We start from the raw sequence: 21,475 nt of genomic DNA on the forward strand, positions 1-21,475 counted from the left end.
ATGTGTCTATTTATAAAAATATGATTTATTTACAGTGTATCAGGCTATTTATAGATAATCGCTTGTATCCCATGTTTTAAAAATTATATAATTTCATATTCAACGTAACCTATACAATTTTTCAAAAATTTATGAAATTATCTGTTGGGATTTCTTTCTTAAAGCTAAAATTTATTTTATAATATACCCCATTAATATTTTTTATAAAGATGTAAAGAATGATGTCATATGTCTATTTATATAAAATGATTTCATTATGTTGTGATATTTTGAATTTCAAATTCAATATGCCGACTACGGTTTAATTTATCGAGCTAGTTCCAGGGTTCATTTGTTTTTCCATTCCACAAACCTCCTCGTATAAAACATAAAAGGTTTGTGTCTCTGCTGTGGAACTGGGCGAATCTGATATATTTCCCTTTTCGATTTTCTGGTCCCTCTAAAGTATCTAGCCATGTTATTATCCGTCAGATACAGTATGGTCAATCTGAAAGATGCAAAATCTATTTAAGCAACCGCCGCTCCCACAACAACAAAAAGATTGAGAGTGCACTACAGCGGCGCGCATAAATCGAATCGAAGCCGTGTTTTTATTTCGGAATTGAAAACACTCAACCGTCAGAATATGAATATCCAAAAAAGTGCGCTCTAAGAGAAAATAGACTGCTATTTCCTTTTGGAAATTCAGGTGTCGGAAATTCAAAAAATTGTCCAGTGAGCCCGGGTGGCAGTTGGCTCCTCCTGCAAAGTGTTGTGGCGAACGGGTTTTCCAATCGCAGCCTTAAGGCTAAAAACAAGGCTGCGAGCCCAGTTCCAGCCGAAGCCTCCAACTGAAAATTAATCAATGTGTTGCAAGTTTTAAATCGCGGATCCACTTTTCGAATCGATTTTTCCTTTGAGCTCGGCTGCAAATAAACGCTGTGTGTTGGTGTGCGTCGGTGCGTGTGTGTGTGAGCGAGTCCTGGCAGGACCAGACCAATACAAGCAAGCGGGCGTTTACCTAAGCGAAACGGGAACAAAGGGAGAGAGGCGGCAAGCGGCAGGACCTCCTCGTCCTTGATCACGTTTTCACCTTATCCTGTTCGCTCTCTTCCTCCAGCTGCCGCAGCTGTCTCGAATATTTCGAGGAGTACACGGTGGCGTGGTAGAGAGAGTGACGATATCGCCCTCCCGGTTTCTCCTGTTTGTGCATTCAATTTGCACGAATTTCAGGCGGCACAAAAATTCGCATATTCCGTCCGCCAAAACGCCATCCACTTCGCACTCCCCCAGCGAGCGAGAGCAATAATAGAATTATCAGCCGCTGGCGAAACTCACAAGCAAAATTTAAAACGAAAAGTAGTACGACTCGACAACGAAAAGAGAATGCCCTGGGAGGCCGCTAACCCGCGACCCTCTGACATTTCCATCGTCGCCCACTGAAGGAGCTCTACGGGGAAAAAAATCAACAACAAAATAATATAAAATACAGAATAACAAACCGACAACCCGACAAACAAACAAACAAACGACCAGCGAACGAGCGAATCGACGACTCCAGCAGCCCAGCCGCTGGCACAGTTTCCTCCTGCAACTCCAACTCTCTGTGGGTGAGTAGCTACAGTAGAGCCTGCTTCAGACAGAAGGGGCTCAAGCTGTATAGTACTTAAAGGATACTAGAATAGAAGTCCTTTTTCTCCATAGAACTCATAACATTTAATGATATAAGGTGCCTACCATTGGCATCATTGCTTTTAAAACCATTGTTGGTTAAGACACTATCCTTTTTTCTCAATTAAAACTTTTTTCTCAATTTTGTAATATCAATACAAAAATATAGATAGTTTCAAACCAAACTATGTACGCCAGTAACTCCATCTCACTTCCATAAACTCCAATCAAAAATGCATTACAATCTTTCAAGTTCACTCGACTCGAAGCTCGACTGTAACTCATTTGCGGGTAGAAAGCGGTTATCGAATATGAGCTGCGGCTTCAGTGGGTTTCTGTCCGATGGATTCAGGCTGGGGCTGCCGCTGGGGCTGGGGGTGGTGGGTCAGAGGTGGCACGGCTCATGTCTTGTGGCGTCGTGCGGCTTTAGTTTTTAGCTGAAATTAAAAAAGGTCAGGGCAACGCGACCCGGGGCTTCTGTATTTTGTATCCTAGCCACGTAGTCCCCAACGCCGGATACCATCCGCTTCATTATGCCCCGTTAATAGTGGCTCCATATACATATACGTGGTATATAGTATATTTGTTCAGCAAGAGGTGGATATATAATTTCAGTTGCATGACTTTGGCGATAATCGATTTTGAAGCGACGGAGCAATCAGGAAGAGTGCAATTTGATGTCAGTCCGTCAGTCAGTCAGCAGTCACAAGCTGTCAAGCACACTGCGAAAAAAAGTTGGAAAGTGAAAAATGCAGGTCAACATGACATGTTCCCGATTCCAGTGATTGCCTTTTTTGCATGCTATCTTTGCAGACCCAAGCTTAGAGCTCACTTTCCAATTAAAAGTTCCAAATCGACCCATGCCCTGTCCGCTTAAGATTCATATTTTTCTTGATTTTTTCCCATGTACCCCCGGCCTGGTTAAGTGGCGTTTACCATATTCATAAGCCCCGATTGCCGGACATTGCAACCGTTACTCCGTAATGCGACAATTTGCTGTCAAATGGGGGAGTGGGGCCTCCAGTTGCAAGACTCTCAGACTTCGGGAAGAGGCTAATTAAGCATCAATTAATGCAATTTCCGCTTCTTGTGGCTGCCACACTCTCAGCCGTGTGACGCATTCTGCTTTCGCTTATCAGACAGCCACTTTCCTACTCCACTAGAACCGCTTCTACCACTTTGCTTTCTGCCAGAAGATAACGAATGCATTTTCAATGAATTTGTTTCACGATAAGCGGCATTTAAACGCCCGATTAGGGGGTCTCCCGCAATAACAATGGCCATAATTTATGATAAACAAGTTCCAAAGTGTGCGAATTTTAACGGCCTGTCGCCGATTGGAGCCTGTTTTCGTCGCAAAACTCGTCCAAAATTTGGTATCTCAGCAGCCAGCACATGTCTGGGTGGTTTTCAAGGTCGGACTTGCTTTCGGAAACCCTTGAAAACGAAATAAACGAGGGCAGGCCGTTCTGAGTTCTGCATCAGCCTCTCTATCTCAACTTACCCTAGACAATAGAGAGTCTGTTATTGCATTTCACGAGGGAGGGGCTTGGCTTGGACTGGGAGGCTGGACTGGTTGGAGAATCGTTCCCCCGGAATGGACCTGGAACCTTGCCAAAGCTCTCGAGACACGCGTTGACAATGAGCGAGGCTCTCAGGCGAGACTTTGGGGCGTCTCTGCCGCATCTGCCAGATGCTTTTCAGATGCTCTATATCTTTGTATCTGCCGGCGAGCAGGGCACTGGGAAAAAAAGTGTGGCATTTCCAGGAGGTGCTCTATAGATAAGTAACTTATCACTTCCCAAAGTTCCTGATAAAAACCGTCGCCTGTCATATCTCCAAACAAAATGTTATTTTCGGTTGATTGGAAAATTATCCAAGAGATATCAACCCAGAGTATCTATTACTTTTTTATTAGAACTTGTGGAACATTTTTCTCTGTGTTATTTAATTGTACTTGTGGTTGATTTTTGCCATTTGGATATTTTCGTTTTGGCTAAGCTTCATGGATCGCCTCCAGTCAAGCTCAACTCTAAGCGCGCCGGTCAATGGTCAAGACCACCGAGCCCGGCCCGGCCCGCCCCTCGTCCGTACCTTTCTGGCCAAGAGTGTCGTGTGGCTCTTGCCGCTGAAAAACTCCGCCGAGCGTGAAGTACACCACTCATTGTTTTTATTTTGCTTCTTTGGCTTTTTTTTTTGTTAGCCGCATTGGTATGAAAAGTATGTGTGTTATGGCATGTCGTAAAAAGCCATTTTCTTGATATCCAAACAGTTAAAAGCGCCACAGTTGCCATAGGCCAAAGCCCAGCGTTGGAAATCAAGACTCGGCCCCGGCCCGGCCCGGCCCGGCTTTCTCCGCTATATGACAAATAATTTTTAGTAGTTGGCGTAATTGCCGACGCAATGAGTTGTTAATTAAGTCGGAGAGTTTCACGGAAAGAGAGCAGAGCCAGATGCTGGCAAAAGTGGGAAGGCGAAGTGCTAGTCACCGCTGGGATTTCGGTCCGATTCGGTTTCCACCGCCTGCTCTGCGGCGGACCAGGCCAACGAACGATTCCGCCCCCAAATGGCTTAGGCCAGATACAATGAAAATCTGTCGCAGAAAGTGTGTGTTTCAACCAATTACCCATTCTGAGTCATTAGTTTTGGCCAATCCACAGGTTCGGTCTGCTGGAAGTTATATAATTTCATTTAGTTTAGAGTACCACCTGACTGGAAACCTTAAAATATTTCAAGTATTTGGCGTTGCCTAATCGAAGACTCCTCCAGAAAATGCAAAGCAAACTTTAGCGTGCCGTTGCCGTTGACTGAGAAGCCGCCAAAATGTGTTTATAGTTTACGGCATTGGCTATAACCAAAAGCAACAACAACAGCAACAGCTCCGGCTGCTAAATCAACAATAACAACAACTTCAAAAAACGATCCAGTCGGCCGCCTCTTCCTGCTACACCGACTTTTATTGTTGCCCAATATCTTACAGTGTCTGGTCCCGACTCCCAACTCCCGACTCCCAAGTCCCTTGTCCCGATCCCCAAAAAGCCACATTCGTGACAGGCAGCTGGCACCGCCATCCTCCCCCAACCACGCCCTCGCACCGCCCCCCATGCCGCACCTCCCCGGACTTCTTTGATAGACCCCGAACAAATTGAAACTGTTTTGAAAAGGCAAAGGCCGGGAAGAAACAGAAGAACGAAAACAGATTGGAGAAACAGAAAAGCAAAGCCTCGAAGAAGTACTATAAAGTCGAGGCGGGAATCGGCTAAAAATTAGAAAATCATGCTTACAATTTTCTGGCCCGGTTCTGTGTGCATAATGCGCGATAAGTCGGCAGGTGCAACATGGGGCAACAACACCACAACGGCACTGCCTGGTCGAAGCCCAGATGGAGGGAAGAACCCGGAAGAGTTGGGAAGTCTTCCCCTCTAAGGCCATCACCAGACCTCCTGATTCTAGTCCGAAAAATAAACTGAAATCACTGGGAAAAAATGTCATGACTTGGAGGAAGTTTCTAAATAAGTTTTCAAAGAGTTAATTATACTTTTTTAAGCTCTTTAAGAATCTCCCAACATAATTGACTAAACAAATGATTAAATCACCTACAAATTATGTAAATATTTTGTTTCTCGGTGTATAGTTTTCAATTTGATGTTCGTCCCCCAGACGCAAACAGTGCGCACAACTTGCAACTGCAACTCATTATAACTGCAACGGGGGACGTGTGGAGTGGGGGCATGCCACCAGGGGCTTGGCTGCTCGGCAGATGCGGGCCGCCCAGCCGAAATAAGGCTGGGGGCACCGACCGGGGGCAGCTCAATTGTAATTCGCGGCACAAATGTTTCACTTCATTTGAGTTTCGTGGATCGCTGGCAGCACAGGAAGTGCTGCTTTGACGAACAACAACAAAAAACTGTTTTGGGGGAGTGGTAGAACTCCACCACTCCACTGGGGGCGTGGCAGCGCCCACGCTTAGCCAACTGTTGTCTCCACCTGTTCCGCCGAGAGTGGAGTGGGGGTCTTCCATAACACCCGATGTCATATCAATTAACCGACGCCGGAATCAACTCTTATTCCGACAAGAAAGCCATACCAATTGAGTTATAGGATGCCATTGAAGGGGTACGGTACTGCTAATCCCCTGCCCCGGGACTCTGGCACAAAATAAATTGCCTTAAATACACACTCTGTGTGTGTGGCAATAAATTGCTTTCAATGCAACTGCCACAACAACGAGGGGGAATTTATGCAAGCGAATGTGTGTAGTTCCCCTTCGTGGGGATTGTTCAAAAGGTCTATCCAGAGCATATGGAACAGAATCACTGACCAAGGAACTGCTCTCAGGGACAGTGTGTTGCATAAGTGTAAGGGAAAGAGGCATCAATAACATTTTAATTGCTGTCCATAGACTCTATACTATAAAGTATAGATGGAAGTCATATATCAAAGTCTGTGGATAAGTGGCATGGGAAGTCTGATCTTGTTTGTATCTGCCCTGATAGTGATGAACCGCACAGTGTATGCAAATGCAAGGCTGAACTGTCAAACGATGTTGTATGTATCTATATTCGTATTCCCATAAACCCACCAGTTTGTTTTGGAAATGCACAATTGAGATACAAATTGGCTGAGCCGAGCTCTTCCCAGAAAACGATGCGGAATTCCGCTGGTCAGCAGGTTCAGATTTAGTTTCTTTCAGAGGTTTAGAGGAAAGGAGAGTTCCCCGACTACCTGCCGTCAGTTGCCTTAATCCAGCTTATCTTTGTGATCCGCAAACTCTCTCCGAGATCAGGCCCCTTTGTGTTCAATGAATGGCTGCTAATCTGAGATGAATGGAGGACGTCTGGAGTGCGCGAGGTGTGTGGAGGGACATTAAATGCATCTGCAATTAAAGCCGAACGAAGCGTTAAGCGCTGCACTTGTCGCACTTGCAACCGGCTTGTTGGCTGCCAACTTGCAACATTCCCCTCCACATCCTCCTCATTGAATGCGACTGCAATTAACTCGGCGGCAGAGTCAGCGACATTGCGGCGGTCTCTATTTTTGCTCGGCCAAGCGCCTTAATCGAATTAGTGAGTACTAGGTAGTAGTGGCACTGTTCCCTCCGGGAAGGGTCCATTGATTGGAGTTAATGTGCCGTGACGACATAGCCCGGGGAAACGGGCATTATAATGTGGGACAGCTTTCGCCTTGAACTTTTCCCGACTGGATACAGTCTAAAGGTTCCGAAAAAATCAAAATTAACAACCATTACTTTCAATATGGATAAGATAAGATTAAGTCAACAAACCACTCAGATAAGATTCTCTATCAAATTTGGTTTTTATTTGGAAATGTGATAGCTGGCATAGACAATGTCAGTTCCGGTTTATTCACTCAATTCCGCCAAACGCCTCGCCAGAGACACACTGACTTCAGACGTCGATAAGGCTGAGATGCGAAACGAGTTTCTTGTGGCATGCTCCGCAAACTTGCATCTTTCACTGCCAGGGCCATGGCTTGGCGATCGATTCGTGGATTAGCGACGACAACTTTATTCCCATATCCCATTCGCCAATCCCCCTTGCCTCATGTCCCATCCCCGACTCTCTGTCTGGGGCTTCGTTCCTATGTGTATCCAGCAGATACTTTGTGTTGCGACTGTTTATGGCTTCGCTTTGCCGCTTTTTCTATTTTGTTGCACCCTTCTGTGGGCAGGCCAGGCACTTAGAGTCGTCTCCATCGCCGCATCACCGCATCGTCGCGTCCTCAGTGCCTTCAAGTGGTCTTCATTAGGCGGCTGTCTTGTCTGGATGGGAAAACGAGCTGGGGCAGACAGCTACAGCAAGAGAACTTGCAACAGCAACAGCTCTTTAAAGTCAGCCGACTTGAGACAGCCTTAGCATATTGTAAACAAGGTCGTTTGCAGGATTCTCCGATTCTAGGTGGCCAAATGGTTGGTGGGCGATGGACAAGGCGGCTGGATGGGGCGGGAAATCCGGCCAAACCGGTTGCTAATAAACTTCCAATTTACTCAAATCTGGAGCAACTTCATTACGGGCTCCCTTCGCACTCGGCTCTGGCATGATGAAATAGTTAAAATTTGGCCAAATCTCTGGGAGATCGCATAACAAACATGACGCTAATGACGCGTGTCTAACTGCGGCTCTGTAATGTAAAGCCAAACAACCCGTAAACATATAGAAATGGGTAGGGTTTTCAGTCGCTGAATAGCAGATGCCCTTTTTTATGGCGCGATTTTCCCCAAATTATGACATAGAAAGTCGGACCACATGCTCTGCCTGTCTAGATCCAAGCCACGTTAATTATGAATGCATTGCACACCTGTGACCTGGTCATATATAAATACGATATGACTCTAACTAGATGATGGATGTGATAGAGTGCGAATTGCGAAGCAATCTTCTGGGCCAACAATGTGGCATACAAAATGGGATGCGAATTTGGAAAGTTCCGCAATGATGGCCCACAGCCGTCTCTGCCAGTTGGGTCAATGTGCCACACAAAGAGCCACAATCACAGTCACAATCACGGCGCAGCACACCAAGTGCCACTCTGCCACATTCGAATCGTGTTATGTTGGCAACCTCAACTATTTCGCCGATGACGACCCCGCCAGACAATGCTCCTCATAATTTATTTACGACCAAAGACCCAGGCGACGGTGGCCCAGTTCGTTTTGGACGACAGCAGGTGCCAACTAGTTGGCCTGGGCTGGCTTAGCGTGCCACCTCGCCTGTGAACTAGTTCAAGTCAATCACAAAGCCTTGGGCCACCACTCCACTCGCCGCACACAGTCCTGGTCATCGTCCATCTGTTTCTGTCCGGATTGCGTGACGGGCAACTTGACCGAAAAAATACAAGCGAATGCTATGCGGGAATCCTATTTTTGCATATTCGGGAAAAGGTCGCTGGCATGCAACTTGTTGGCATTGTTGCATGCCCCGTCCGAGCAATGGGAGCGCGGCGGGAAATGGGGATCGAAATGCCAGCATCCCAAAAATACGCAGTCCGAAAAGTGGGTCGCCCCCAAGTGAATCATGGCGGAGAAAGACACATTAAATGTGATTCACTTCTCTTTTGGGGGAATCTGTTGAAAGGAATTTTATAGAATCCAAAGCCTAATATTCGACTAACTTTAAATCAGTTACTAATCTTAGTTACTTTTATTTTCAGATTGTAAGAGGCCATGTCCGCTACCCTCTTCGAGATGACAACACCAGCGGAGGCGCAACCGGAGGAGCCACTACCCTGTCTCGAGGTGGAGCAGCAGCTGATTACGGGCATCGCCAGCCTGGAGTTGAGCGAGTCCGGAGTGACTGCCGGCAACTGCGATGGCAGCGACAGTGGCCTGGATGTGGCCAGTAGCTGCTGCCTCTCGCGGGTTACCTTGCAACGAGGCCTCAGCAGCACCAGCGGTGGCTACACCAGCAGCAACGGCCTGGAGGACATCTACGACAGCTGCGAACTGAAAGTGGTTACCACGACAGCAGTGTCCCCGATAAACAACTCGCCCAGTGAGACGGGCAGCGAAAAGACCTCCTCGCCGCCACGGCGAACAAACGGCTCGGTCAAGAAAAAGGTGGCCATGTTCGAGCCGGAACAAAACACTCCTGCCAAGGATCAGCTGCGCGGCAGGGTGGCGAACCTAAAGAGGGCAGAGAGCCTGCCCAGAAACAGTCTGGGGCCGAGCACGCCCTCGCAAGCTGCCCAGAGGGACAGACCGCGACTGTCCACCTCATCCTTTCGAGTGCCCAGCACCACGGCCACGCCCACGTCCTCCGCCCGCATAGCACGCCCTCAGAAACCGGACACTCTGCCCAACGCCTTGAATAGAGCGCAGTCCGTGCAGCGACTAACCCAAGTGCAAAGGACACCGTCACTCAGTCGTGCCAGGACCCCGGGCACGCCCTCCGACGACGGTCGCTGGCCGGCCAATCGGGGAGCAGCTCGACGGGGCATGTCAGTGACCCCGGAAGTGGTCCCAAATCGGATGCGGGGCAGTCCGGCGCCGGGTGGGACTCTGCCGCGTCGCCGCAAGCAGCAGTCGGTGGAGGACCTCACCGGTGGACGTCTCTCCAGGAGCAACTCCATCAGCCGGGCGGCTGCAACGGCAGATGCCCGCATGACCTCCTCGGTGATGGTTGTGCCCACCAGCAGGAGGAGCCTGGCCGGAGCCACAGCCAAGGTGAACTCCCTTAGAAGACCTCAAACGGCAGCAGCTGGGACGACGCAGAGGACGCGAATCTACCACGAGACGGCAGTGCAAACCGCTCTGACCAGCGAGGACTTGGAGCAAGTCCTGGGCGGTGGCCTGCTTCAGACACGGGCCCTGGACGCCGTGGAGCAGCAGGATCGCTGCACGCAGGCGGAGCCGGATCAGCGGGACTTCGAACTGGAGCAGCTGCGCCAGGAAGTGCGCCAGCTGAGCGGGAAGTTGCAGCGGGAGCGGGAGGAGAAGCTGGCCATGCAGCAGGAACTGCACCTCAACACGGAGCGGGTGATGGGCATGTTGGAGCTGGCACGAGTGGTCAGCGCCAGTGCCGGAACCCCCACATCAGAGGACAGTGGCGACGGCAGTTGCGGGCACGACAGCCTCCTCATGCTGGAGTCTCAGATCCAGATGAGTGGCCACGAGCTCTTCGAGCGGCAGCAGGAGATCGGCCAGTTAAGGGCCATGTGCCGTGCCCTGCAGCTGGAGATGCGCCGTTCCCTGGCCACCCAGCAGCTGCTGCTCCAAGAGAAGGCGGCCATCGAGCAGGAGTCCAGCGAGCTGCAGGACTTCCTGCAGAACGAGAAGGCGGCCCAGGTGGACGCCCTGCGGGAACTGGAAGCCGAGCACCAGGCGGTGAGGGCCCAACTGGCCAACCGCGAGGAGGAGGCCAAAGTCCTGCGGGACGAGTGCCGTCATCTCGTTCGCCTGAATGAGCAGCGCCGCCAGGAGAATCGTATGCTGCAGACCAAGTACGCGGCTCTGGAGAGCAAGTCCAGGGAGCTGATCCACCAGCAGAATGCCTCCGTGGCCGGCGCCTCAACTGCCTTGTCTGGACTGCACGCCCGTCTGGACGGACTTGTGGAGCAGCTGGTCTACTCCTACAGTATTTCCGAACAGGACTTGGAGGTATGTCCCTATGCCAAATAGAAGATTTTCCCATTTCTAAAGTGTTTGTTTTTCAGGACATTCGCTTCCAGGCGGAGTCCGAGCAGGTGCAGAATGGCCAACGACCCAATGGCCTGGATCTGCCCTTATGTCCTGCCGGCCAAGGCGATGCCATACACACCCTCGTCCTGTCCAGCGACGGGTCTCTGTCGCCGCAGCGCAACCAGTCCTTCATTGCCGCCGTCATCGGGGCCATCCGCCAGGCCACCACCCACTCCGGGAAGAGGCTCTCCCTGCGTCAAGGAGCATCCAAGCGGAGTGGAGGAGGCTCTGCGCAGACCACAGGCACAGCGACTGGGGCTCAGGAGGCACATGGCAATGGTGGTACGATAACATGGGGACTTCTTGTACTGATTTATTTTAAACTCTTTTCTTGAAACCCTTCAGATGACTCGGACTCCACGGAAATGCTGGACTCGGAGACGGAGCCCTGCCTGCTGATGATGGACAATGTGCTGGAGGATGTGGTGCATCCGGACTCGCACTCCCACAACATGGTGTCCTCCTGCACTGGCATGATCTCCCAGATCGAGTTGCCCACGGAGCTGGTCAGCCAATGCAGCCACCAAAACCACAATGGGGTGGCTCCGGGAGACGACTCCTTGCAGCAGCTCTCCCAGGCCATCACGAATCGCCAGCAGATGGAGCTGCATATGCATAAGCTCAGCGCCATGCCTATTAAGTAAGGACATCTATCTGATCCTCGGCAGAATATTGTATTAACTTTTACAATCATATTGTCCCTGTAGTCCTCGCGATCAGTGCAACACAGAGGAACTGAGTTGCCACGACTCGCTGGCGGAGCTGCCTTCCCTGATGGAGTACAGCACTGCCCAGGCGGTGGTGGACCAGGTGATCGAGGTGGACACCTTGGTGACCAAACTGCTCAAGGTCCTGCGACTCGTGCAGCTGGACAACGACAATTGCATCCAGCAATTGATTGTGGACAAGTGAGTTGCAGTTAAGGAGAGCCGATCTATTTATATTAATGTTCTGCTTAATTTCCAACAGAAATAAACTGCAGCAGCACAAGGAGGACATGCTGGAGAAACTAAAAGACTTGGAGGACGTGAACCTAAAGCTGCAAGACGAGCTGATGGATGCTACCCAGGAGCTGATGATCAAGGGCAGCGATCTCAGCGGGGCCAAGGCGGAGATGCAACGACACCGCAACGAGATCGACGTAAGGTTTTAGACTTGGCCTTTTCAGTTGCGCATCCTTCGAAGACATTTCTTATATCGATACCATACGTTGTACTCCAATCTTGATTTCATTTAGTTTAGTCGTAGCTCTTAATTTGAATAAATTACTTTGCCTATTTACGTTTTGAGTTCTTCAGTAGTCGAGTAGCTCTCGTTCGATATCATTTTATTCAACATCTCTCAACCATTCAACCATTCAACCATTCAATCATTCAAACATTCGATCTCATCATCATGCATCTCGATGGTACTTCAGTCACCAATCAAGTTCAAAAGCGCACTCTTTCGTTTAAAATGATGCACCAAAACTAATTGCCACGCCACTGCTTTTCCCCGCCGACATCCTCCTCCGATCCTTTCCCCCTTCATCCCCGCCAGCGCTTGAACGAGGACATCTGCACCCTGAGCACCTTGTGCAGCAGCTACAAGAAGCTATCGCCCACCACGGAGTTCCCGCCCATGCGGCTGCTGTCCCCCACTCAGGACTCGGAGCATGGCGATGTCCTGGGGATACTGAACCTGCTGAAAATGTGGCAGGCAGGCGGTCAGCTGCAGGATCCTCGCATCAGTGGATTTCTAAACATGCTTAGCGGCAGCCAGGTGGGGATATTCAAAGCACATCATTGAGACAAGTACTCACGATCATTATCCGTAGGTATCGACTCCCAATCAGGACAACAATAACGTGGAACGCCTTAGGATTTACGCCAATCAACTGGAGCATGTGTCGCGCGTCCTGCGGGATGGCCTGCCCAAAGATGTGCCCCCCTCATTAGTACAGCTGCGCAAGGAAATGGAAGTCATCCGCAGGAACGCCAGCTGGATACAGTTACTCGAATCAAACGAAACGGACCACAATGCCAACGGCGATGCGTCCACGCCTTGAATTGTGTCCAAATTGTTGTTAATTCTCTAGTTAACTATTAGAAATTGAGCGTTGTTTTACATTTACGTAGTTAGTCTCAAATGTTTGCGTCCAATTCTGAAGTTGTAGATGTTTTAACCGCGTCCACAGTAACTAAATGTTTGTAGTTAAGTCATGGCCATATTTGGATGATTCTCAAACCCTCTCTCGTGTCCTTTTTATCCTTTACTAACTGAAATGCGAAGGAATATAAGACGCGCATCGCTTTATATAATTTTCATAGCATACTTTTCGCCTGATTATTTTTTCTGCAGCCCTGGTCTTAAAAGTTATGGGGTTTAAAAGTATTATAGATGTCCTGTTTAAATTAAGTATAAATGTGTTTGCAGTTCTTTAAAATTCAAAATTCTTAGTGATTATTGCCAATTACGAATTATATTAGATAACATTTGCTTTCCTAGCAGAAAAGCGAACATTTGCTTATGAGAAAACGCCGCATATCCTGCGAGATACGGCTAGCCTCAAACCGAATTCCTTGCCGCATTGCCAAAAATATGATTGCCGGAGGATAGGGACCTAGCTTGGTCCTTTGTACTGAAAAGAAACTAAAGCATTCGATTTCGAAAGCAGCTGTTTGTTTATTACACGTACAATAAATAAGCATAAACTAAATATGTATAAAATCAACTATGAATGAAAAAACACAATTTCGCAAAATTTTTGAAATCCCTTGAAACGGTAAGTACACACTAGATAAGTCTATGGGCGTAGGCATAGTTTGTATATATGTATTTAAAGAATAGTATATATAGTGGTATATATATAGACAGCCAAGTCCTGTGCTCGCCGCTCGTTTTGTCTTTTGTGTGTTGCAGTTGCTGTCGCTCTGTCTTTACATTTACAAATAATCTCACAATGGGGGGACGATCTCCGATCTCCAAGGTTTGGGGCTAGAAGGATGTCCTAGAAGGAGGGCTTGCTGCTGCCCATGCTGCGCGCCGGCAGGCTGTTCGTCTTGGCCGTCGGATTGTCGCGGGCCTGCGAGTGGGCCACCACGATGCTGAGGCACTGCACCCACTCCTCGGCGTTCTTGCCGTCCTTGGGCTTGAGTATTAGGGTCTGGTCGGCGGTGAAGATCTCGAAGGCCTTGGGGATGTTGCGGGCACCCCGCGACACCTTAACCGACCGGATCTGGTTCACGTCGATGCTCTCTCCGCCGCTCTGTTGAAGATTAGGGGATTAGTTTACGATATCCTGTGGCCACATCTCCTTATTTTACTTACCGAACCCTTGCACGACAAGTGGGCGCCGGAGAGGGTGAAGTAGCGGGTACGCCAGCGCCGGAAGAGCCGCCACTTGCCCTTCTTCTCCTTCAGCTGGCCCTCGATCATGGGCTGGTTGCTGCCGTTCAGGAAGCCCACCGCCTTGTCCGGATGGTTGCACAGGAAGCAGCCCCACTGGTACTCCAGCTCATTGCAGTTCGGGTTGGACTTGTCGGTCTTTGAGACCTCGAAGACGTCCAGGAAGCCCGAGTGCCGCAGCTCGTTCACCAGAATCTCACGGTCCTGAAAGGAGGGTGTTAAAATTAATAAATCTTATTTATATTAATCAGCCTATGAACCCACCTTGACCTGCGGAAATTGGCTGGTGACCAGTTCGGTGAAGCTGCGGTTCTCGCACTTGAGTATCTGCCAGATGTTCTTGAGATTGCTGATGCCGGACTCCCGCGTGCTCAGCACGCTCTTCTCCTTGACCTGCCGACAGAAAAGGGGATCAGAGGATGCCTGCAGGATCTCTGCATTGGAAACTTACAAAATGCCGCACTTGAAAGTCCAGGAACATCATATGTATCCAGGTCTTGGGATTGCGAGTCCGCATCGTGAAGCAAGTCTTCGAGTAGAGGCAGTGGGGTCCTCGGATCTGGCAGGCGAAGTGCAGTTTGGCCACCTTCTTGGTCCTGCGCTCTGCAAATTCATTGGAAACTGTGTGTGTGATGTGTGTGTGTGGTGTGGCGATAGTGTGCGATGCTGGTTTAGACAGAAAACGGGAAAGGACCCACAAGGACTTACCCTCGATGCTGCAACGCGTGGGCGGTGGCAGGTGCTGCGACACCTCGTCCATGTACGATTTGATGGAGTTGAAGTTCTTTTCGCAGAACTGCTGAACTGGATCCCGCATGATCTGGTATGGCTCGAAGGTGCTCATCCGCTGGTCCATCACGCTGTTGGCGTTGAGAAGAGTGCGGCTGGTGTTGTCGCTGCGCCGAGGCGCCACATTAGTGGTGGGTCCCGATACAATTACTTCGCTCTAAAAGCAAACACAGTTAATACTTCATTAAATATAACTGACAAGAATAGTCCTTACGTTTCCATTGATGGGCAGCTTCATCACGGACTTGGCGTTTCCATTGCTCGAGGACTGTGGCAGCGCCGGGGAGGCGTGGTGCACGGACACGGCGTTCTGCGTGGCTACCGCCTGCGCGGAGGCCGTCGATGATGCCGCAGCCTGCTGCGGAATGGAGATCGAGCCCACCGACTGGTTTAGGGCGTCTGTGCTGTACTTCATCATGACCGTGCTCGAGTTGAGCAGCGTCGAGGGTCCTTGCGAATGGGGCCGGACCTTCGAGGGCGATGTGGTGACCGTCACTCCGCCAGAGGTGACGGGTATACCATGCCGGTTGTGCCCCGTGATGACCACGTTGTTGCTCAGTGGAGGCACTGGTGTCACTGGCGGATTACTGAAGGTGGCCGGCGACTTGGAGGTGGCGCCTGTCTGCACCACCACGTTGCCGTTGGAGCTGCCGCCGGGCTGCTGGTTGATCTGCGAGTTGCTCAGCCGGGTCATGCTCTTGTGAAGCCCCCCCACCGACCCGCTGGCCACATTCAGCCGGGTCACACTCCGGTGCGTGTTGCTGGCGGGGTGCAGCCGACCCGTACTCCTTGAATCGCCCAGTTTCACCCGTCGTGTGTAGCCCGTATGCTGGGGAGTTGGCGTGGCAGTGGCCACGGGGGTGGAGGCGGCTACGGGAGCGGCGTGGGCAGTAGCTAAGGGAATAGCCTGTTGGATTATAGTCGTGTTGCTGGACGGAGTCGGTAATGGAGCTAAAAAGAAGAGTATTTTGTATTAAGTCCTCTCTAGGCTCAAATCTATCACTAACCTGGCTTGATTTGGGGACTGGGACTGGAGCTATTCAGGCTGACGATCGTCACTCCCCCGGAGGTCTTGTTGCCCAGAGCGTTTCCCACGTCCTGCTGGGAGCTCAAGGCGGCGTTCTTCTGCCTGACACAGGCCAGGACCTTGTCCGTGAACAGAACCGGGTAGGCGGAGCACAGGCGCGTGGCCTCCTGCTGCAGCAGAGCCTGGGTGGGTAGGTGCTCGAGCACAAAGTCCAGGGCCTGCTGGGCCGTCTCCTTGCCCCCGATGCCCGCTGTTGTCATGATCTGGGCGCAAAGGGGGATCGTGCTCGGATTCGTCTTGGCCGCCAGGCGCAGCTGCTCGAAGTGATCCACGAGAAGCTGAGGGGAGTGCTGGGAAAGCTTCAGCAGTATCTGCAGGGTGGTGCTGGCGGTGTCGCTGTCCAGCAGGAAGCCACATAGCTGGGGCACACAGTCTGCCAGGACCTCCGGCGACTGCTGGACAATGAGAAGGTACAGCTGGAAGACGGCCATGCGCTCCTGGGAGTCACACTGCGGCAGCAGGGGAATCAGCAGCGGGGCATGCGGCGTCACTGCCTCCGGGGCCACCTCGTACACTTGGGAGAGCACCCGCAGCAGACCGTAGTTGCCAGAGAGGATGGAGTCCATCACTGCTTCCGTGTGGGGGCTCAGGAGGCAGGCGTGGTCGATGGCAGCCAGGGAGAGGTAGCTGGCCAGGTTGCGGGACAGCTCCTTGTTCCCCTTTGATAGAAACTGGACGGCCACGGGCAGGGCAATTTTCATCAGCTCCTTCTTGTCATAGTTCTGGGGAATCGCACCTTTAAGTCTCTGCCATTATCGATATATTTCATTTGGTCTTACCAGAAAAATACTCGAGATTATGTCGGCGGCTATCTTGGCATGGGGCGGCTCTTCTTTCGTGGAGGCGGAGGGCTGGAGGTTCCACAGCAGACAGGTCTTCAGGAGATCCACCAGGGCGGCACAGTAGCGTTCCGCAGTCTTGGTCTCCCGGATGCAGGACAGCACCCGGGTCACACAAATCTCCACCACACTCTGGTCGTTGTTGTTCTTTACGTAGTCGACATGCGAGATGATCGGACTGATCTCGGAGAGCTTTAAGAGATTAGTTAGATGTCTGATCTTTTTGGAATTTCATAAATCTAGAAACTTACCACCTCCGTGATGTCGTCGACTATGTCCGCATCGGGCACGGAGAACAGATCTCCGGCCTTGGAGAGATCGCGCTTGGCGAGGACCTTGTTGAAAAGTACGTGCATTGCGGAGGAGACTCCCAATCAGGGCTGCTCAAATTGCATCATCTGTGGCAACTGCAAAACGAAACGAGAAAGTTGCAGTAATATTCTCAGAGCTATGTGCTAAGTTTATTTTAGTCACTGCACTTTTCAGTGCCATGTTTGGATTTGGCCCATCGCCAGAGTTTAGGCGCCTGTGGCAGCCACTTTTTATCTTATCGCCCGGCACTTGCTCCTCCGTAGCCCCGAACCAGCTAGCTGCTCCAGAGTGCGAATTGTGTTCTATTCGCGGAAAGTGCATATATAATTTTAGAGAATAAATATAGATACCAAATACTTGTTGCATCGCCTCTTATCTCAGACACTTTCGCACTCGTTCTCGTTCTCGTTCTGGATGCCCCTGGCCAGAGACTCCTCATAGAGACTAGACTACCCTACAGCAGTTAATTGGGTTCTGCGATAGGAGAAATGAAATCTAGGCGAATTATGATTTGCAATAGTGCCGGGCCATATCTTTATGGGTCGAAGAGTATCTTTATTGAACTTCGAGTGGGAGGAGAGTGCAGGTTTCGTTTGTTTACTCAACTGAATTTATCGCCGAATCTGCACAGGCGGTTCCCAGAATTCCGTTCTCTGTTCTATGTTCTCTTTTCGCCGTGGGGTTTCCCGGCAACACACTGTTTGCCTACTTGCACTTGGCTGGTCTTGCCGAGATGGCCGTGTAATTGCTTGGCCAGCCTATCCGCCGTGGAATGCCGACTTTTGATTAGATGGACGAAATTCCGGACGGGATTAGCCGCGACTTAGCGGATAACCCGGCCTAGGGAATGGCCAAATGAGTGGGCGATGAAAAGCTGGCAGAAAAGTCACTTCTTGTCGCGGAAGCGGTCGCTGAAGCTGACGCCGACGCCAACGCCCGGGTTGGGTTATTAAATTTTCAAATAAAAACCGAAAACCGAAAACTGAAAACCAAAAACCAAAACCGATCCGGGAGTTGCATAATCCATAGCAACGGCAGGCAGCTCTCTGCACGCGAATTGCAGACGGTTTTGGAATGGGCCTCGACTGGGACTGGGACTGGGAGTGGGACCGACTGAAAGACTGACGGACGGGACAGACATTTGCTTCCTGGAAACCGGGACAGCGACTGCTGCGGACTTCGAGACTCTGAGATAGAGCTCCGCTGTGGTTGTTGTTATTTATGGCTCATTCGCGCTCAGGTTGCAGCACCAACAACAAACAGAAAAACTGGTTAAAAAATAAATAAAGAAGCAGCAACAAGTCGCAGCCGCAGCAGCAGCAACATCACAAGCAGCAGCAGCAGCAGCAGTACAAGCAGCAACTTTGAGCGCCCGAGAGAAAATTAAAAGAGAAATAGAAACACACATATGTACGGGTAGGACGGGTATAAGTAATGGATGATGGCGTTGGCTAAAACATAAACCGAAACCGGTGCGGCAGGTTAATACACACGAAGCCCCAAGCCCGTGATCGGCAGGGGGCAGGGGGCCGGACTACATAGAGGGGCTCCGGTCAGAGGCAGAGGCAGGGACGGGGGCAGGGCCAACCGGTGGTCTCGAGATTTCGGAGACAGGCTGGAAACAAAGGCTGTGCCAAAAAACCTCGAGGCCCCATAATTCTCCGCTTAGATTATATTTCTATATTAGCATTGGCCAACGAAATGGCAGAGTTCAAAAGCGGGATAGCAATCGCCCATCAGATTATAACTTAATTTTATTTTATTAATTGTTATTATAGAGGGTATAGTTACTACTCTTTAAGACCAACTTTGATAAGCCGGAAAGGTGTAGGTTCAGTTAGTTCTTGAGTCTAGTCACTAGACTCTAGTGACTCAAGACCGTGTGGAAGTGAGTCAGTTCTGCATTAGAGACTTCTAGATCAGAGATCTCTGGGATGAGTAACACTACCAGCTAGCCAGGGCCGGTCCAGGCGGCCAGGTAGCAAGGCCTAGTCTCCACACGATCATCTCCTTGTGGGGAGCTTCCGCGAATCCATGCCCAGGTTGGATCACATAACCGTCCCCACTGGACGAATACGTACTCTGCGATCCGAGACACGAGCATTCCGTGGCAAGTGTTTGGTTCTTGTTTGTGCATTCCATTGTCATACCTGGCCGATGAGCCCGGAGGAGCGTCAAGTGTCTCGCAAGCCTGCCTCTGGGTACTGGATACTGAGCACTGAACACTGAGTACTGGGTAGTGGCAACTTGCAACCACAATTACTAGTCGGTCCAAAGTCTGCCCCCGGGCGGAAGGTGGGGAGTGGCTTTTGGGCGGCAAACAGTCGCCGTTGCAGTCGCAGAACACTCGACTCGACTGGTATTAGACCAACTGGGAAAACCCGTTTTCCAATCCGAGCACTCTGTTTGGCAAAACCTACGCATGCGCAGACGACAGTCATCGGCAGATCTGGGTGGGATCGCGCGGCTTGATAATATATTTGTCTGGGCTCGCAAATCTGGGTTGCCGATGTCATTCGTAATTATTGGCTATTGGGTGTGAAGGATGAAGGGGGGGGGCTGGCGGCTGGAGGTGGTGCCGTGGGAATGGATCTAAGGCTTAGTTTGCAGGTAACCTTTGGGAGTGAGATTGGCCCTCGCTGAGAGCCAAAAACTACCTACTTGGACAAGTTTGGGACCGGGTTCTTGGAGGGGAACTGCGACAACATCAACACGGTAATCCGATCCAGAGTCGGAGTGGAGTGGAGAGTGTTTTAATCGGAGTGAGGAGGGGAGTCTTGGGGCTTGGGGCTGAAAAATGAGCGGCGCGTGAAACTTATTAATGAAAAGGCCGCGAAAATAAATTGCTGCGAATTAGCACAACACTTCTAGATACAAGCTATGGCTTAGCTCCCAGATCTACCTGGACTCCGGCTACGGCTACCTGGCGGCGAATTTGAATCCACGATTAGGGGGGCACTCACCGAATTGCATCTGTTCGGGCGACTGTTTCGGGCGGACAGCTGCTCATATCAGTATCACTGGCCCTGCATCTGCATCTCCATCTCCATCTGGAACTGGTCGAAGTCGGAATCGGAATCGGAGTTATACCCCGATCTCTGGCTCTCTTTTTGTCTGGGTTTCCTGCTCTCTCCTCTACCTCGCTCTCTCTCTCTCTCTAGATCTCACACAACAAAATTTACAAAAACACTTAAAAGGCACGAAAAAGGTAGACAAGGTAGATTGTTGGTGTTTTTGTTGTTGCTTTTGGCCAAGTCAGCCGCAACCGTGGTTGTTTTTTGTATATTTTTTATTGTTGCCACTGCTGCTCTGGGTGTAGTTCAATATTAATTTAAATGTTGCTGCTGCCGCGGCTACTGCTGTTGCTGTTGCCGATAAAGCACAAAATTCGGAATCGTTGTTGGCGTTATTTATTTTTTACGGCCGGGCTTTGTTGCCGCGCCAGCGCATTGCTTTTTATGCAAATTGTCGCATTTCTCGTGTATATTTTATATTATTTTTCCCCCCACTTGTTTTAATACATTTTAATTTTTTTTGTGTGTGTGTTTTTTTTTTAATTCTGTCGTATTCTGCCGTTAACCGTTGTTTTTAGCCACAATGCCTGGTGTGTTCCACTATGCCTGATTTCTTTGTATTTTTGCTAATCACATTTTGTTAACACACACACACACACGACACACACGAAGGCTGGCGCACGCACACTTCGATCGGCTAGAGAGCGTTGGGCGGGGGGCAGCGGGGGCGTGGCCGCAGGAGTGGAGCAGACAGAGCGCTGGCCAAGCGATGGCATTTGGGCCCGAACGAAGACTGACGACCGAGCACTCGGAGCGGAATGGCAAAGCCAATTGTCAGACTGGCTGACACCGACTCTGGTTGTTGTTGTGTTGCCGCTGCTGCTGCCTGTTTGTTTTGCACGATCGCTCTCCGCCTCTCACCTCAGACCGTTCTCAGCGCTCTCAGGCGGGCCAGCTCACTCTCGGGCTCTCCCACAGGTTACCTTTCCAGGCGGGAGTACCTGTGCTACCTCGGGATCTGGCAGGTGCGAGGAGCTGTATGGACATTCCAAGAAACAGGCAACTAGAACTAGAATCTAGTGACTAGATTGTTCCGGTTTTGGGGAGATCCTTTGGAACATCTTTTGTACAAATTGATTACAGGGTACCCTCCCTATTCGACCCCTCGGAGCTAGCCCAGTTTGCTGCTCTTTTGGCTTAC

At 50.4% G+C, this 21,475-nt stretch overlaps 2 protein-coding genes across 4 annotated transcripts; one reads left to right on the plus strand and one right to left on the minus strand.

Annotated features, from left to right (window-relative positions):
* The first annotated feature begins 456 nt into the window (after nt 1-456).
* LOC6507420 lies at nt 457-13,544 on the plus strand. Of its 2 annotated transcripts, XM_001956017.4 has the most exons (8): nt 457-1,589; nt 8,821-10,765; nt 10,822-11,128; nt 11,192-11,486; nt 11,554-11,754; nt 11,816-11,987; nt 12,386-12,607; nt 12,663-13,544. In XM_001956017.4, exons 2-8 carry the CDS (start codon nt 8,834-8,836, stop codon nt 12,891-12,893), a joined length of 3,360 nt encoding a protein of 1,119 aa, XP_001956053.2. In that variant the 5' UTR covers nt 457-1,589; nt 8,821-8,833; the 3' UTR covers nt 12,894-13,544. The 2 variants fall into 2 exon arrangements, with proteins under 2 accessions (XP_001956053.2, XP_032309604.1); XM_032453713.2 differs by lacking the exon at nt 12,663-13,544 and having other exon boundaries at nt 12,264-12,388.
* Nucleotides 13,486-21,107, minus strand: LOC6507638 (protein melted). Of its 2 annotated transcripts, none has more exons than XM_001956015.4 (10): nt 20,224-21,107; nt 17,200-17,355; nt 16,889-17,140; nt 16,030-16,831; nt 15,237-15,973; nt 14,942-15,179; nt 14,685-14,836; nt 14,498-14,626; nt 14,156-14,437; nt 13,486-14,093 (listed from the first exon to the last, which is right to left on the minus strand). In XM_001956015.4, the coding sequence occupies exons 2-10, from the start codon at nt 17,302-17,304 to the stop codon at nt 13,836-13,838; spliced, it is 2,955 nt and encodes a 984-aa protein (XP_001956051.1). In that variant the 5' UTR covers nt 17,305-17,355; nt 20,224-21,107; the 3' UTR covers nt 13,486-13,835. The 2 variants fall into 2 exon arrangements, with proteins under 2 accessions (XP_001956051.1, XP_014765371.1); XM_014909885.3 differs by having other exon boundaries at nt 14,685-14,854.
* Between the last annotated feature and the right edge of the window lie 368 nt (nt 21,108-21,475).

This window comes from Drosophila ananassae, chromosome 2R (assembly GCF_017639315.1).
Source record: "Drosophila ananassae strain 14024-0371.13 chromosome 2R, ASM1763931v2, whole genome shotgun sequence".
Lineage (NCBI taxonomy): Eukaryota > Metazoa > Arthropoda > Insecta > Diptera > Drosophilidae > Drosophila > Drosophila ananassae.